General features: G+C 61.8%; 2 protein-coding genes and 1 long non-coding RNA gene across 10 annotated transcripts; 1 reads left to right on the forward strand and 2 right to left on the reverse strand.

Moving 5' to 3' along the window:
* Nucleotides 1-1,945: 1,945 nt before the first annotated feature.
* On the reverse strand, nucleotides 1,946-5,790 carry LOC106850346 (mitochondrial ubiquitin ligase activator of nfkb 1-A-like). Of its 4 annotated transcripts, none has more exons than XM_088170952.1 (5): nucleotides 5,765-5,790; nucleotides 4,671-4,808; nucleotides 4,361-4,448; nucleotides 4,161-4,281; nucleotides 1,946-3,414 (listed from the first exon to the last, which is right to left on the reverse strand). In XM_088170952.1, the coding sequence occupies exons 2-5, from the start codon at nucleotides 4,782-4,784 to the stop codon at nucleotides 2,718-2,720; spliced, it is 1,020 nt and encodes a 339-aa protein (XP_088027078.1). In that variant the 5' UTR covers nucleotides 4,785-4,808; nucleotides 5,765-5,790; the 3' UTR covers nucleotides 1,946-2,717. The 4 variants fall into 4 exon arrangements, with proteins under 4 accessions (XP_088027078.1, XP_014727073.2, XP_088027076.1 ...); XM_014871587.2 differs by lacking the exon at nucleotides 5,765-5,790 and adding an exon at nucleotides 5,692-5,764; XM_088170950.1 differs by lacking the exon at nucleotides 5,765-5,790 and adding an exon at nucleotides 5,279-5,431.
* Nucleotides 4,708-5,920, forward strand: LOC148222682 (uncharacterized). The gene is made up of 2 exons (XR_015805753.1): nucleotides 4,708-4,815; nucleotides 5,711-5,920. It is a non-coding gene; the product is annotated as an uncharacterized LOC148222682 (long non-coding RNA).
* ECE2 (endothelin converting enzyme 2) lies at nucleotides 5,863-14,076 on the reverse strand. 5 transcript variants are annotated; one of them, XM_088170948.1, is made up of 19 exons: nucleotides 13,987-14,076; nucleotides 12,258-12,344; nucleotides 11,736-11,880; nucleotides 11,332-11,547; nucleotides 11,133-11,257; nucleotides 10,854-11,000; nucleotides 10,712-10,777; nucleotides 10,351-10,539; nucleotides 9,804-9,946; nucleotides 9,574-9,688; nucleotides 9,211-9,321; nucleotides 8,918-9,016; nucleotides 8,753-8,830; nucleotides 8,476-8,579; nucleotides 8,090-8,200; nucleotides 7,746-7,813; nucleotides 6,904-7,094; nucleotides 6,727-6,822; nucleotides 5,863-6,603 (listed from the first exon to the last, which is right to left on the reverse strand). In XM_088170948.1, the coding sequence occupies exons 1-19, from the start codon at nucleotides 14,026-14,028 to the stop codon at nucleotides 6,427-6,429; spliced, it is 2,310 nt and encodes a 769-aa protein (XP_088027074.1). In that variant the 5' UTR covers nucleotides 14,029-14,076; the 3' UTR covers nucleotides 5,863-6,426. The 5 variants fall into 5 exon arrangements, with proteins under 5 accessions (XP_088027074.1, XP_088027073.1, XP_088027072.1 ...); XM_088170947.1 differs by having other exon boundaries at nucleotides 12,258-12,347; nucleotides 13,987-14,050; XM_088170946.1 differs by having other exon boundaries at nucleotides 8,753-9,016.
* Nucleotides 14,077-14,780: the final 704 nt, after the last annotated feature.

Raw genomic sequence — 14,780 nt, forward strand, 5'->3', positions numbered from 1 at the left:
GCAGCTGTCCTGTGGGTGAGCCCAGTGCAAGTGTGCAAGAGTGGCATGCTCCTCATCTTCTGCTGTTCCTGCAGCTGCTGCTGTGGGAAGATGAGGCTGTTCCTGGAGGAACAGTGTCTCTCCCTGGGAAGAAAGACAGGTTGTCATTACTGAGATGAGTTTGTCTGTCTCTGTGCATAGCCTGGCTTTGAGAAGGGCAGATGGAAGGAGGATGGCGCTGTCCGCATTCCTCACATGAGCTGCTTGAGACACAGCTGCTATTCTGGCATCTGAGCAGATAGAGCACCCCCAGCACACTGCCTGGGGCAGGGGGCTTCACGGAGGGTCCTCTGCCGAGACCCAGGGGTGACGGGGAAGAGCTGGAAGCGGGGTTAGCCAACCCTGCTGGGCAAACAGCCCTGCTGGGGTGTGAGGCTCCATCCTCGCCTGTCACCACATATCTGGTCACCATGACAACAGACAGGGAGGCAGGCGGAGCGGGCTGGCAGCCCTGGGGGGAGCGGGTGGAGGCCATGGGCATGGGCTGGCACACAGGGGCACCCTGTGGGTGAAAGGAGGCAGCTACCAGGATGCGTAGCCAGTGTGATAGGGAGGGAAGCTGGGCAGTGCTCAGCCCAGGCACTGTGAGCTCCCCACTGTCCTGCTTCCGACCAAATACCCGTGGGAGGCCAAATACACAGCGGGTTTGTCTGGGGATGTGGGCACTGCAGCGCGGCCAGGCAGCCCCGGTGCCAGCCCCTGTGCCAGCCCCTGTGCCAGCCCGTGCTGCAGGTTTGGCACAGCAAGCTCTGGCTAGTGGTGAGCTGAGCGGGTGAGTCATGCTGCTGCCCGGAGCCATGCCACACAGGACTGGCAGCTGGGTCTGCAGCCAGGCCACTGCTGGGCTGGTGGCCCCCTGGGAGTGGCAGAGACCTGGGTGAGGCTAGAGTAAGGCTATGCCCCAGCACGGGGGGGTAGCAGCCTTCCTCCGTGCCGTCAGCACAAGGGATGTGTTTCCTGCCCTTGGCACCTTCGGGGGGCAAAGGGAAGTGGGGGGGTGCAGACCCCTCTCTAATTGTCCCATCCTTGGCTGGTTGCTGGGCCCTGGGGAACGAGGTGAGCAGTCTCTGGGAGCAGGGGCACCCCCCGCCCTCCCCAGCCCACGCACCCACTCGCGCCAGCAGCTCTTGGCATGCAGGGAGTGTATTCCTGGCAGCCCGGCCCTCTCCCATCTGGTATTTATCTCCTTCCCGAAATCCCTCCTGCTGCGGGGGGGATGCCCGATGCTGGGGGGGTGAGGGGGGGAATCTGGGCCCCACTGCTCACTCTGCAGCCCAGAAGAGGCTGGGCTGAGAAAAATCAGGGGGGGAGGGGGTGGAGGAAGACAACTCCCCCATGTGGGACCCCCATGGATCCCATGTGGGTCTCAGGAGGCCTTATTGGGTCCTCTGGGGCCTCCTGTCCGGTTGTGAGTCCTGGGGGCAACCCTACCAAAGTACCTTTGCCCCAAGCAAGCTCCCAGCCTGGCAGCAATTTGGCCACTGCTCTGGGGAGGGGGCATATCATCCCCTTCCAATCCCAACACTGCTGCCTGGCTGACAGTGGCCTGCCGACACTGTCCCCCACCCCCAAACCCTGGGTGCCCCAAAGCTGCAGAAGCCAGGAGAGCCTGTGGGTTGCCTGGGAAACTGCAGCCAGGCAGTGATGGGGAGCAGTCCAGGGGAGCAGTTGCCATGGAGACCCGAGGAGCACAAACACCTTGGCAACGGTCCTGTGTGTCCTGCCACCCCCCATCCAGGGCTGCATCTGGAGGAAATGCACCTGGGCTCCATTGTGAACTTGGGCCAGCTCCTTGGATGAGGAAGGAGGGGAGGCAGTGGTGCCCACTCCTCCAAGGGGAGAGGTTGGCTCCCAGCACCCACCCAGCCCCCAGCTTAACGGCGCAAAGGAAGAGGTGAGGCCAAGCTTGGCTCCTTGGCTTTATCACTCCACACACCACTGCAAGTCATTCCCACACCCAGTCCTGCCCGGGAGGTGAGCAGGAAAGCCAGGTGCAGTGGGGCTGGACACGAGGGCAGGCTCTGTGGCACTCTAAAGCTGTTCTCCCTGCAGAGAGTGACAGAGGGACATAGCCTCTGTCTTGGTGATAGAGCAGCTGGCAAAAGGACTCATCACTGCCAGCCCCTGGGCGTTCCCAGTGTCACCTGGGCAGTGGCTGCAGGCACATGGATTGGGGTGGAAGGACAAAGGTGGCACCAAGGTATATCACTGCAGTGGGTCAGGGGCGTTTGGGTCTCTGCTACTCCACTGTGCCTGCCGTGTCCCACCAGCCCCGGTCTTGCCCTCATAATCCTCCCCATAAATCCACACACTGGAAAAAAAACCACAATGGAGAAGTCCTGCATGGCTTTTGGGAGATCATGGCTCAGAAAGACACAAGTCCAGTAGCTGGCAGCCAAAGTAGTGCCACAGTGTGGGGTTGGGGTCTCAACTCCTCAACTTAGGCATTGTGTAGATTTTCCACAAACCTTCATGTTTAAGGGGATCCTTCTGGCAGACAAAGGGAGGATGAGGAGGCTGCAACTTCTCCCCTCCCCAAAACAGACTGAAGGGCATACCAAAACCCCTCCCTCCCAAAAGGAATTGCACAGCTGCACATGAGGAGACAGCTGAGATTTCTGCAGGTTCCAGGCTTGGCCCAGTTCATGCTGCTCCTCCCTGGGCACCCCTGGCTGTTCTCAGACCTGGTAGAGGGGCACCACGCGGTCAATGGGCCCCCGGCAGATGGGGCAGAGGCGGGTGGGCAAGGCTTGGAAGCAGCGGAAGCAGCAGCAGATGTGGCCGCAGCCCAGGAGGATGCACTCGCGGGGCCGCGATAGGCAGATCACGCAGGAGTCTTCGAGTGCCTGGTCCCCAGCCTCCTCCTCATCCTGCTCCTTGTCCCCCTGTTGCTGCTTGGGGCGGGATCGGCGGTAGGCGCGGCACAGGGCGTGCAGGAGGACAGCCAGCCCCGCTGCCGCAAACAGCAACGCTGCCCCCTTCCAGAGCCCGCTGGCCGACTCCAGCTCCGACAGCACCGTCTGCCAGTCCCCCAGGCACAGGAAAAACTCGCCTCCCTGGGCAGGTGGCTGGAGGTGCAGGGAGCCGTCGGGGTGCAGGGAGAGCTCCCCGATGCCCGTCAGCCCAGCTCCCACCCTCAGCATCTCCTCTGTCTCCAGGATGCCCTTGGGCTTCTCCCCGATCAGGTACTGGCCCAGCAGGTCGCACAGGCCGTGGGTTGGCTGCTGGAAGCGCTCATACACCATCTCCAGGGGCAGGCAGATGGCTTGGAGCGGGCTGTCCACACTCACCCGTGTCACTGACTCAGGGTCTGGCGAGGCCAGCAGGAAGGGGACGGTGTAGATCTGCTCTGAGAGCACCCGCTCGCTCTCACTCCTGCAAGTGGAGAGGGTTGGGGTGTGGAGAATCATAGAATCGGTTAGGTTGACCTCTGAGATCATGTTCAACCTATGACTGAATATCAGCCTGTCAATTAGACCATGGCACTGAATGCCATGTCCAGTCTTTCCTTAAACACCTCCAGGGATGTCAACTCCACTGCCTCCCTGGTGGGCGAGCCACCTGCTCCCTGGACAGCTCATTCCAATGTCTAATCATCCTCTATGTAAAGTTCTTCCTAATCTCTAACTTGAAACTTCCCCTGGCACAGCTTGAGGCCATTTCCTTTTGTCACTGGTTGCCTGGGAGAAGAGGCCAATCCCCACCTGGCTACAACCTCCTTTCAGGGGGTTGTAGAGAGTGATAAGGCTACCCCAGAGTCTCCTCCAGCTCACAAACAACCCCAGCTCCCTCAGCTGCTCTTCATCAGAGATGTGCTCCAGCCCTTCACCAGCCCTTCTTCAGACTTGCTCCAGCAGCTCAGTGGCCTTCCTGAGTTGAGGGACCCAGAACTGGACACAGGACTCGAGGTGTGGCTTCACCAGTGCTGAGTACAAGGGGATGATCACTGCCCTGTTCCTGCTGGCCACAACACAGAGAAGCTCTGAGCTCTCGGTGTTGAGCTAAGCATAAGGACTAAAGTCTTTAACCAGGTTATTTTCTGCCTCTCACGTGATCCCAGACGATGGGGGTCTGGACTCACTGCTGCAAACCTCCTCCTGCAGTCCCTTCCCATCACTCACCAGCTTCGGACCAAGGTGTTCCAGATCAGCCGATGCTCCTTTAGCAGCAATTTCTGGATCACGCCCTGCAGCCCCTCATGGTAGTGGCTGGTCAGTGCAGCCTGGGCTGGCAGCACTATGCCTAAAGACAAGGGATATGTCACGCCAAGAGAGCGGATCCTGGCCCTTGTCCCTCGTGCAGGGCTACAGAGTGTCCTTACCTTCCAGGGCAACATAAGGCAGGCACCTCCCCTCAGCTGCAGACACCAGGGCTGGCAAATTGTCATCGACCTGGAGCTTTGGGGCCTCCTGGAAGAGCATGGACTGAGTGTGAGCATGGGCAGGGACAGGCAGTGAGTAGGCCAAGAATGGCTCTGTGGAGATCTCTGGCAGGATGTGGCCTGCTCAGCTCTGTGTCAAGAAGTCACCAGAGGATGGAGCAGGCTGCAGGCATCATTTGTGTGCCCACAAATTGTGGAGGGCAATGGGGAAAAGACTGGGCAGGAAAGAGCATCTGAGAGACAGGGCTACCTGTATGCGTGCCATGACTCTGGCTTTCCTCCTGTACAGGTAGTAGAAAAGGCCAGAGAAAGCGAGGCTGGAGCCCAGACACAGCAGCTCTCCTGGAGTGATGGGTTTGTCCATGGTGCCAGGCTTGCGTGACAACGCCTGCAAGGTGAGCATGTTGTCTGGGAAATGGGGCCGTGTCACCCATGACAGGGACATCCCACTGCCCCTGTTCTGAAGGCAGCGGTGTCCCTGGACCCCTGTCACCAAGGCGGCGCTGTCTCATTGCCCATGACTCGAAGGCAGGGATGCTCCTCTGCCCCTGTCCCCACGCTCTGCTGCCCCAGGACCAAGCCTGCCATGGCCCCAGTGGGGGTAGTTCACCTCCAGCACCCACAGGTGCCCGGTACCCGGCTCGACACTGCATCCCGGGCCCAGCCAGGGCACAGTCCCACACTCGGGGTCGGGCCGAGGCCCAGCACCCGTGACCCAGCCCGGGGCCTGGCCCAGGCTCCCACCCAGGTTCGGTCCCGCGATCTGTCCCGGCCCAGCCCCCCGCTCGGTCCCGCCGCCGCGCCCGGCCCCGATGCCCCCGTACCCCCGAGGCGCCCAGGCCCGGACCCTGGCCCTACCGCGCTTCCTGCTGGGAAATGTAGTCCAGCCCTCGCGGTGAGGCACCGGGCCTGCCGTGACCGAACTATCCCTCCCAGCATCCCTCATGCTGAACTACAGCTCCTGTCATGCCCCGCATCATCCACGGGCAGAACCACGACTCCCAGCGGCCTTTGCGAGCGCCTCTGTCCGTGCCCAAGGAGTCCCGCGGGATCCCGGTACCGGGGAGTTCGGGAGATCCGGGGATGGGGCTGGGGCCGCGCTGTGCGGGGCGGAACCGGCCAGGGAGGGCCCCGGAAGCTCTCGGAGTGGAGGCTCGGAGCAAGCTGGGATCACCCGTGCTGAAGGCAGCGGGACCCCCGGACTGGGCTTTACCGGGCACTCCCGTGGCTCTGACTCGTCCCCACCAGCCTTTCTATGTTCTTCCCCATACCTCTGCTTCCTTCATTCAGGGAATGTCCGTCCACACATCTCATCCCCCGCTCCCCTCCCTCGGGATGTCTCACCTCCCACGCGTCCCCAGTCTTGGAGTCACCTCCCCCACAGCGGTCCAGATCCCACCTCTCCCCCCCCCGACACCTCCAAGGACCCGGAGCTGCAGGAGTAAGTGGAAACTGCTTTTAATCGTTAAATAAACTCGGCGACAGCCACCCACAACTGAAGGCACCAGAGTCCCCGCTGCCGTCCGCTGGTCCCAGCAGAGGTGGATGGGGAAGCCAAGCTGGAGTGGGGAGGGGACAAGGGAAGGGCGGAGCCGGTGGCCGCCAGCCTCCATCTCCGGCAGGTTGGGGGGCAGGAGCAGGGGGATCTTGGCTCTAGTGCTTTCCCTGGGACCCCTTTGACCTGCCCGCCTGAGGGGGTAACGCAGCGCAGGGGACACTGAGCTGTGCCCGACTCAAACACATCAGGGTTGGGGGTCAGAGCTACGTTTTGGGGGTGCTACAGCCTCTCTGCCGGCCGTGCCCAGCCCCAAGCTGTGGATGGAGCTGCGGTGGGTGCCTGGTGTGGGGCCGTGTGTGCCGGGGAGGGTGCAGAGGTGGGGTGTGCAGTGTGAGCACAGGAGGGGGACTGCTCTCTGCCCGTGGCCAGCTCCAGCAGCCACTGAGCTCTGGGGACGGGGGGGCACAGCAGAGCATCATCCCCTCTGTCCCCAGCACCCTCCTCATCCCTACCACACCTCACAGTGCTTGCCGGGGTTCATGGGGGAGCCCAGGGGGCAGCCGAAGTGTTCGACAAAGTCCCGGGAGTTGCTGAGGGTGCCAATGACACGGTACTTGTCGGGGCTGTGCGGGTCGGTCACCAGCCCTTCGTGGGAGCTCTCGGGCGTCCGGACGGAGCACCATACCTGAGGGAGCGGGAGCAGCCTCAGGGATGGGGACAGAACACTCCCTGTGCGGGATGGGGAGCGGTAGGGTGGGTCCGTGAAGCCAGGGAGGGACGTGAAGCTTATCATCTCGCTGCGCCCTACCTGCGCAAAGCCCACGAAGAAGAGCTGGTGGTTGGTAAGCCCCAGGGCTGGCAGGCGCTTCTCCTCCCCGTTCTTCTGCAGCCAGGACTTGTAAGCCTGCGGGAGAGTTGGCCTGAAGCTCCGGGAAGGGACAGACAGGCACGGGGGTCCGTGTCCCCTCCGGATGGCGGCACTCACGTTGTAGGCTGCCTTGAGCCCGCCGTTGTCAGCGATGTTCTCGCCCAGTGTCTGCCGCCCGTTGACCTTCTCGCTGTGCACGGTGTAGCGGCCGTACTGCTCCGTCATGCACGCCGTCCGGTTCTTGAAGGCCTCTAGGGAGGAATTCTGCCACCATGGCCGCAGGTTTCCCTCTTTGTCATACTCTCGTCCTGCAGGACCAAGCCGTGGGTTGGGGTGGGACCAGGGGAAGCCGTCCACCTGCAGCCCCTCTGCTGCAGGAGTTCCCGGAGCAGAACGGGGTGTGGTGGGGGAATGGGCACCGGGGGATGCCAGGGGGACCTGGCACCTTGGGTCCACGCCCAGGGGGGAAGGTGTCCCTCAGCCCCTGCTGTAGGCAGGCTCAGCCTGGAGCTCAGCCATGAGCCTGGGTCCCCAGGCATCCCCCAGTGCATTCTCGCTATCCCAGCCCAGGTCTGTGACCCCAAATTCCCTCATTGACCCCATGTCGGCTCTGAGGCTGTGGTGAAGGTGCAAAGCAGAGTGGATGTGAGAGGGACCCATCCCATGCCCTGGAGGGAGGAGGATGAGAAGGGGGCTGGGGCTGCAGACACTGTGTCCTCACCAAGCGGATGGAGCGAAAGCTGCACAGAGAAGCCGGGGGGAGATATCGGCAGGTGCCACCTGGGGAGACAGGACGATAGAAGGGGGTGGCCAGGGGGGCACGAGCACACATGATGCAATGGATGGCAAAGCGGGACCCCTGTGCACCCAGGGCACCTCTTCCCCATGCCATGGGCAGGGGCTAGGGGGGGACAGGAAGGTGACAGGGGTCGAGGCCAGTGCTGCCTGCAGGCTCTCACCTTGGTCATCAAATGCATGGGTCAGCTCGTGCCCCATCACCACGCCAATGCCACCAAAGTTAAGGGCTCTGTGGGTCCATGGGAAAGAACCAGGTAAGTACAGGATGTGTTAATTATGCTGTTGCAGCCCACCCCATCTCTGTCTGGGCATACAAATGAAACTGTACTCCAGCTGGGATGCTGGGAATCACTCCTTTTGGGGACACTGGTGGCCCTAAGGGGACTCAGGCTGTCTTGACTGCAGGGTGTAAAGCGGCTTTATTTGTGACTGTGAGGGGTCTCTGTGGCATGCTGGCCCTGATCCAACCCATGCCTCCAGGAGGTCACCCCCATGCCAGACTCACTTTGGGTGGTTGCGGGCGTAGAAGGGAGCCTGGAGGATCCCAGCAGGAAAGACAATCCCGTTCTTGGTGGGCAGGTAATAGGCATTGACAGTCTGTGGGGTCATGCTCCACCTGGGGTAGGGACAGAGGACAGGCAGGGGTGTGTCCCTCTCACCCCAGCCCCATTACCCTCCTGTGCCATTGCCCACCACAGGGCCCTGCCCAAGACTGACACTTTTGCCTCCACCCTGTTACCAAGAACCTTACCTGGGGATAAGCTACAGATACCACAGGTGACCTACAGTGCTATGCTACCCCATGAGGGTAATCTCCTCCCCACTGAACCAGTGCCATCCAGGCACTCAGGATCACATCCTCCCCTCCTCCCCCCAGAGCCCACCCCTTACTGGTCACGGTTGGGGGGTTTCCGGAGCTGGTCAGCCATCACTTTGGCAGAGAAGTTGTAGAAGTTGAGCATGTTTTGGAAGAAGGAGTCCTCAGAGACCTCGTACTGGTGAGGAAGAGGAGGGATGAGGACAGGTCCATTGGGTGGTTCCCCACACCCTGGCCAGGATGAACTCAGTACTGGGGTGGCTTTGCATAATGTCCTAAATAGGACATTAGTGGGACCCCCTCAGAGCTTGGCATGACCAAGCCTCTCCCCAAAAGCCAGGTGCCCCCTACCCCATCATAGACATCGTCCAGCTCCTTGTTGTCCAGAATGAAGTCAGGGAAGCCAATCATGTCGTAGATGGCATCTGCCTGCATGAGGAGAGGCCCCAGAAGTGAGATGAGGGGGCTTATATGAATAGGGTGAGGTTTCCCATCCACTTCCCTCCCTGGGGCGACCTTCTCCTTTGCAGCCTGCCTGGTCTTCTCGTCCATCCAGTCCAGCTGGTCCAGGGACACCTCAAAGGCTGCACGGATCTCGCTGATCATCTCCTCAGCCTGGGGAGGGGAGGGAATGAAGGCCCTTTTCCCCCCACAACGCTTTGGTGGTGACAGGGTGGACAGGGTACAACCTCCCCGGGGCTGGGGATCCCCTTTCCCAGCTCCCTGCCTTCCCCAGCCCTGGGGCTTGGGTGGAATCAGGATTCCCGTGGATGGTGATGGGGAGGGGATGAGGACAGAAGTATTCTCACGATGGCCTTGCTGTCCCGGTCAAAGGTGGCTTTGACGAAGAGGGAGCCCAATGCAAAGCCCAATGTGTCATCCGTGTTGGAGATGCAGGTTTGCCACCGGGGCGTGCAGGACTGTGGGAGTGAGATGAGGGTCCATGAGACCCTCAGCCCACTCCTCTGTTCCCCTGCCTTCACCCAGCCTGGCTCTGCCTCCTCATCAGAGGGGAGATGCACAGCAGCAAAACCCCCATCTCTAACGATAATCCCTGGGTTCCTGCTGAAGCATCCAGATCTTAGCATCCCAAGGGCATCTGAAGGACAGAGGAGGTCCTGGCTGCTTCCAGGCTGAGGGCAGAGGGGTCTGATGCTAGAGCTTTCTGTTACCTTCCTGGTGCCATAGAGCGTCTCCAGCAGCCTCTCCTGGGCTGTCTCGAAGCGCTGGTCCAGGCTGGAGGCCGTCTTCTGCACCAGGTTCCAGATCAAGTAGTTGTTCAGGATGCTGCGGGGGCAGAGAGATGCTGCAGCTCACCACAGTCTATGACTTCCAGACACTGATGAGCCCAAAATGTGCCCCTGCCATGGGGGCCACAGCCAGGGATATGAAGGAGCCTCACCTCCTGTCAGTGTCATTGATGAGGTCAGAGACCTGCTGGAGGTAGGTGTCCCCATACACCACCACAGGCTCCGTGTCCACCAGCTCCAGTGGGGCCAGGGCATAGGACAGGTAATCCAGCCAGTCAATGGCAGGGGCCAGCAGCTAGAGGGGACACAGGAATGTGGCACAGGGCCTTGGCATGGATCTGCTGCATTCTGCTCAGCATGGAGGGGATCTCCTGGGGCAGAAACTGTGTTTTCTGGGAGGGACCCAAAATCCCTCACCAACCCAGATCTTTCTCTGCACCCCTCCTGCTACTCTTAATGCTGCAGGACAAAGAGGGGACCTCTGGACCCCACAATATGAGGTGGCAGCTTCCCCCAAATGGTAACAACTGGAGGGAGGAGCACTACTCTTCAACATCCAGTGCATGTCCCACAGCAGCTGGGGCTGCCAAGGGTCTCCCAGAGTGAGGATAGCAATGGGCACAGACCACTGGGTGCACTCTGGACAACTCCCTGTATGTCCCAGAAGGGTCTCCCCAGGCTGCTCTGGGCCATGCCCACCTGCAACTCGGCGATGCTCATCTTGTGATAGATCTTCTCATCATCTCGCCGCTCAGCCTGGGGCACAGTGATGTTGGCCAGCTGGGTTTCAAAGTCCAGCACCTGCTGCATTTGGAGACGGGTGGGCTCCGGGGTGCCCCCCAGCAGTGTGCCCAGCTCCACCATGTAGTCCAGGTATGCTGCCAGAACCTGTGGAACCCCAAGCCCTGCCTCAGTGCCAGCCACAGCTCATCCCACCTCCCTGGGGTGGGCAGCCAACAGGCAGGATGGAGATGCCAGCTGTGTCCCTGTGTTGCTCGCACCCCATTGCCATGGATTTCCCCTGACTGCTGTTGGCAGCATGCCCAGCACGCAGCCTCACCCTCTCATTGGCAGTCTTGTTCAGATAGTAATCCCGGGATGGGAGGAAAAGCCCCGACTGATCCACCTGGGGGGAGAGAGGGGCAGCATAAACATTCTGGTGTCCCCTGGTGTCTGCCACCCCCGAGGGCCAAGGTGCCAACCTGGATGATGTTGCTGTTGGAGCTCTTGGAGTCTGCACCCACATACACTGTGAAGAAGGGGGTTGCCCGGTATGTGCCTGACACACTCTTGAGTACCTCCATGAAGCTGGTTTGGTTCCAGGAGCCAGTGATGTTCCATCCGCCGATCTGGCAGCAGACAGACCCGGCACCTCAAGGAGGGATGGGGTGCAACCCCCAAGGTCTACTCCCTCCCCAGTTACATGAAGAGCTAAGCCGGAGGGTTCTGACAGCTCGGCTCACGTGTGGGTGTCTGCCCACCTTGTCAATGAGCTCCATAAGGGGCTGGGAGCCCAGCTCCTCTATCCTCTGCTCCTTGAGGCAGGACAGGTAGTACCGCTGTGTCTTCCGCTCTGCCTCGCTGCTGGAGTTGAAGGTGGTGTTTTCTGTGGGAGGCTGTGGGTCAGCCCCAGTGACACAGGGATCATCCCCTCAGTGTCTGTGACCCCTTGGTGCCCACCTAGGAGATGCTTCATGATGGCCTGATTCTGGTCCCAGATGCTGTTGAAGGTGCTCCACTTGGAGCGCCCGTTTGGCAATGGGTTCCTCTTAATCCAGCCTCCGCACGAGTACTGGTAGAAGTCCTGGCATGGGTCCATCTCTGTATCCAGGGCCTCCAGGATCTTGCTAGCCACCCGGACACAGGCATCCGTCAGGCACGTGCTGTGAGAGGGATCTGGCAGGGAAGGCATGCCTGGGGCTGGGCGAGTGTACTGGGGGAAACCGAGGCACGGAGCGGGGCCAAGCCCTGTCTGTACCCCAAGATGGGCAGAGCACCTGGAGCAGGCACCCTGGGCTGACCCATCACTCCTCATTCTCCCGTGTCCTCCCGGGTGTGGGGACGCCACTGCCAAGTCTCCCTACCTCTGTGGTACTGAATGGCCAGAGTGACGACGGCGACGCTGAGCAGCAGGGCCAAGGAGACGGCGACGGCACAGAGCACCAGCTCCAGCTGGCTGCGCGAGGCCAGGCGGCTCAGCAGTGTCCCCGGCCCCTTCCGAAACCCCACCTGGGCAGGAGCAGGACCTGCCATCGCACCATGGGGGGCCGAACATCACTGCCTCCCCCTTCCCTCCCCGCTGCTCCCCAGTGCCTGGCGTGGCTGCATGAAGAGGTGGGGACCAGGGCATCCCTCCCCACCAGCCCTGGCAAGCCGGTGGTGGGTGCTGGCAACCCCCGCCAAGCCACAAGGAAGGACGATTGTCCAGGCACACTCTGTGCCGCATTTTGGCTGACTCCCAGCACATCCCTGGGAACAGCCAGGTCTGACTTGGCTCCCAACTCTGCTCCCACTGCCCACTTGGTTGCAGGCAGGCCCCAGAGGGTGAGGATGGGAGCTAGAGAGGATGGAGAGGGGAAGGATGGAGGAGCCGGGGCAGACCTCACCTCCACGCTGTCGGGAGAGGCGCTGCCATCCCCTGCTGGCTCCGGCCCCTCCTCGTCCTGCAGCGTGGCTCGCTTGTAGTTAGGCATCTGCTGAGGGAGGGAGCGGGCTGGGACAGGGGCGTGGGGGTAGCTGTTCCCCGTCTGCCACACCCTCTGGCTCCTATGGCAGGGCCCACTGCCTGCTCAGTGAGTATGCAATGGGGCTGAGGCAGCCTCTGACCCTCTCTGTGTGCCTGGGCCTCCCCTAAAGGTTATCTCCAGCCCTTTATGGCCCTGGAGAGCACGGGGAAAGCTGCTAATGAGGGGCTTGGGGGCCGTCACCGGAGCATCCCTCTGCATAGCCATGGCATCAGCCCTGCTGACAGGTGACACATCGCCACGGAGACATGGTCCCCGTCACCAAGCAACGGTTTCCTAGTACTGCTGTCTCACCCCTCCTCCCCTGACTGGAACTTTCCATGCAGATGTGCACCGGTCTGAAACATCTGGAAGTGCTTCCAGCCCCATCCTGGCTCTGGGGGTGACCAGGATGCAGGACAGAGCGTACAAGGAGAGAAGGGGCACTGCAGTGTGTACCAGCCAGCAGGGCAGGGTTCCCCTTACTCCTGGCCTCGCAAGGCAGCTTGCACAGATCCAGCCGTGAGGGCTGCTGAGGACTCAGCTAAGAGGGAGGTGGTGGAATTGAGACAGCAGCGTTGGAGGGGGGGATAACTAGAAGAAAATGCTGGAGGTTTCGGTGGAAGAAAATCAGCAATGCCGCTGGTTGTGAGTATGCTTAGGATTCAGAGTTAATGCCTGGGTGGGTTGCAGTTCACCCTCCAGTCTGTGCTGCAGAGTAAAGTGAATGCCCAGCCTTTGTGGGCCGGGAAGGAGCTGGGACGGATGATAGGCAGGGGGGAAAGCAAAGAGAGTGCCTCATGCCCAGCTCTGCCCACTGCCACACTGCTGGGATGGGGAGGGGGCATTGCCAAGGGCTGCCCCTTGGAGGAGGGTGGGATTGACAGTTGACAGGAGCCCCCCACCGAGTCAGGCTCCTGGAAGTTGCTGGCATTAGGAGGGATTGCTCAGCATCCTGTAGGAGCTTGGCCAGCGTGGCCCCTCCACCATCCTAGTTTCCCTCAACATGCTCCTTTCCCCTCCTGGGTGGTCCTCATCCTGTCAATATCCAGCACCTCCTCTCTAGCATCTTCTTGTGCAATCCTCAAGGCAGGAGACTATTTCTGGGGTTCCTCCTACCCCCTCTGTAGGGCTGAGACCCGTGGAGACAGGGCCCCCTGCCCCCTCCAAAGATGCTGTCTTGGGGGTCACCCTAGGAGCAGCATTACTGTATATTTCATGCCTCGATGGAGTGAGGTTTGTAGGACCATGTCTGAACCACCCCAGTTCCTTCTGTCCAACCTGAGGCAAGGTTTTGGAGGGGGCCCTTCTTCCTCCACCATGGGGGACAGGGACCCTCTAGCCATTCAGTTCCCTTAGCCCTGGCACCACGCAGCCCTTGCATCCCATAGGCTCTTGCCACCCCCCGTAATCCACCAGTCCCCCCCGCCCTCCCTCCCTCCCTCCGATTCCCGAAGCCCCCGCAGCCCTTCCAGCTTCTTGAGTTCTCCAGCCCCCGGGCTCTCCTGTGCCCCGACCCCCTCCTGTCCCCCTCGCCGAGCCCCTCGCTGGTGCCCCCCGTGCCCCCTCCTCTTGCTCCCCTCCCTGTCGCCCAGCTGTCCCGGGCACTCACGGCGTGTCCAAGCTCCTGTAGGGCCACGTTCATCCTGGCCATCCCGGGCCGCCTCCCGCCTAGCTCCTCTCCCCGCCCGGGCCGCGCCGGGCCCCCGCCGCAGCCGCAGCGCCGCCTGCCTCCGCCGCCGCCGCCATGGCCCGCATCGGGCGCCGCGCTGCCGCCAAGATCGGCACCGAGGCTGGGCAGGGATGGAGCCGGGTGGAGATGGGGCCGCGCTGGAGGGATGGAGCCGCAGGGGCTGAGAGCAGCGGCGCGCGGACCGCAGGCACCGGGAGGGGGCGACGGGGGCCGGCGGCCCGGGAGGGGCTGGAGCGGGGACCCCGGTGCCCAGCCCAGTCGCACCGCTCAGCTCCACTTGGCCTGGCTCCCCCACCAGGGTGACCGCCGTGCGCACGGGAGGAGCTCCACTCCGGCACCCGCACTGGTATCTGCACCGGCACCGCCGCTTGCACCCCCAGAGAGCCGCAAAGGCACCCGCAGTCTCCGACACCGGCACACCGGCACGGGCTGCAGAACTCGGGCTCACACCCAGCTGCCCAAAACGGGCACCGGCACCCGCACACGGGGACACAAGGACCGGCTCCTGTCTTCAGCACTCAGCGGGGTACAGCAGCGCCGCACGGCACCGGTCACTGCCGCCGGCAGCGGGTAGTAATGGTGCACAGCCGCAGCAGCATGCCCTGCTCTGGTACCTGGGCACACCCCCCAGTGCAGCACCCGCACAGATGGGTAAACACACGCATCCCCGGTACTTAAAGGATGGCGTCCCCGATGTTACCCTTAGGCCACAG

Source organism: Sturnus vulgaris, chromosome 10 (genome assembly GCF_052056855.1).
Source record: "Sturnus vulgaris isolate bStuVul1 chromosome 10, bStuVul1.hap1, whole genome shotgun sequence".
NCBI lineage: Eukaryota > Metazoa > Chordata > Aves > Passeriformes > Sturnidae > Sturnus > Sturnus vulgaris.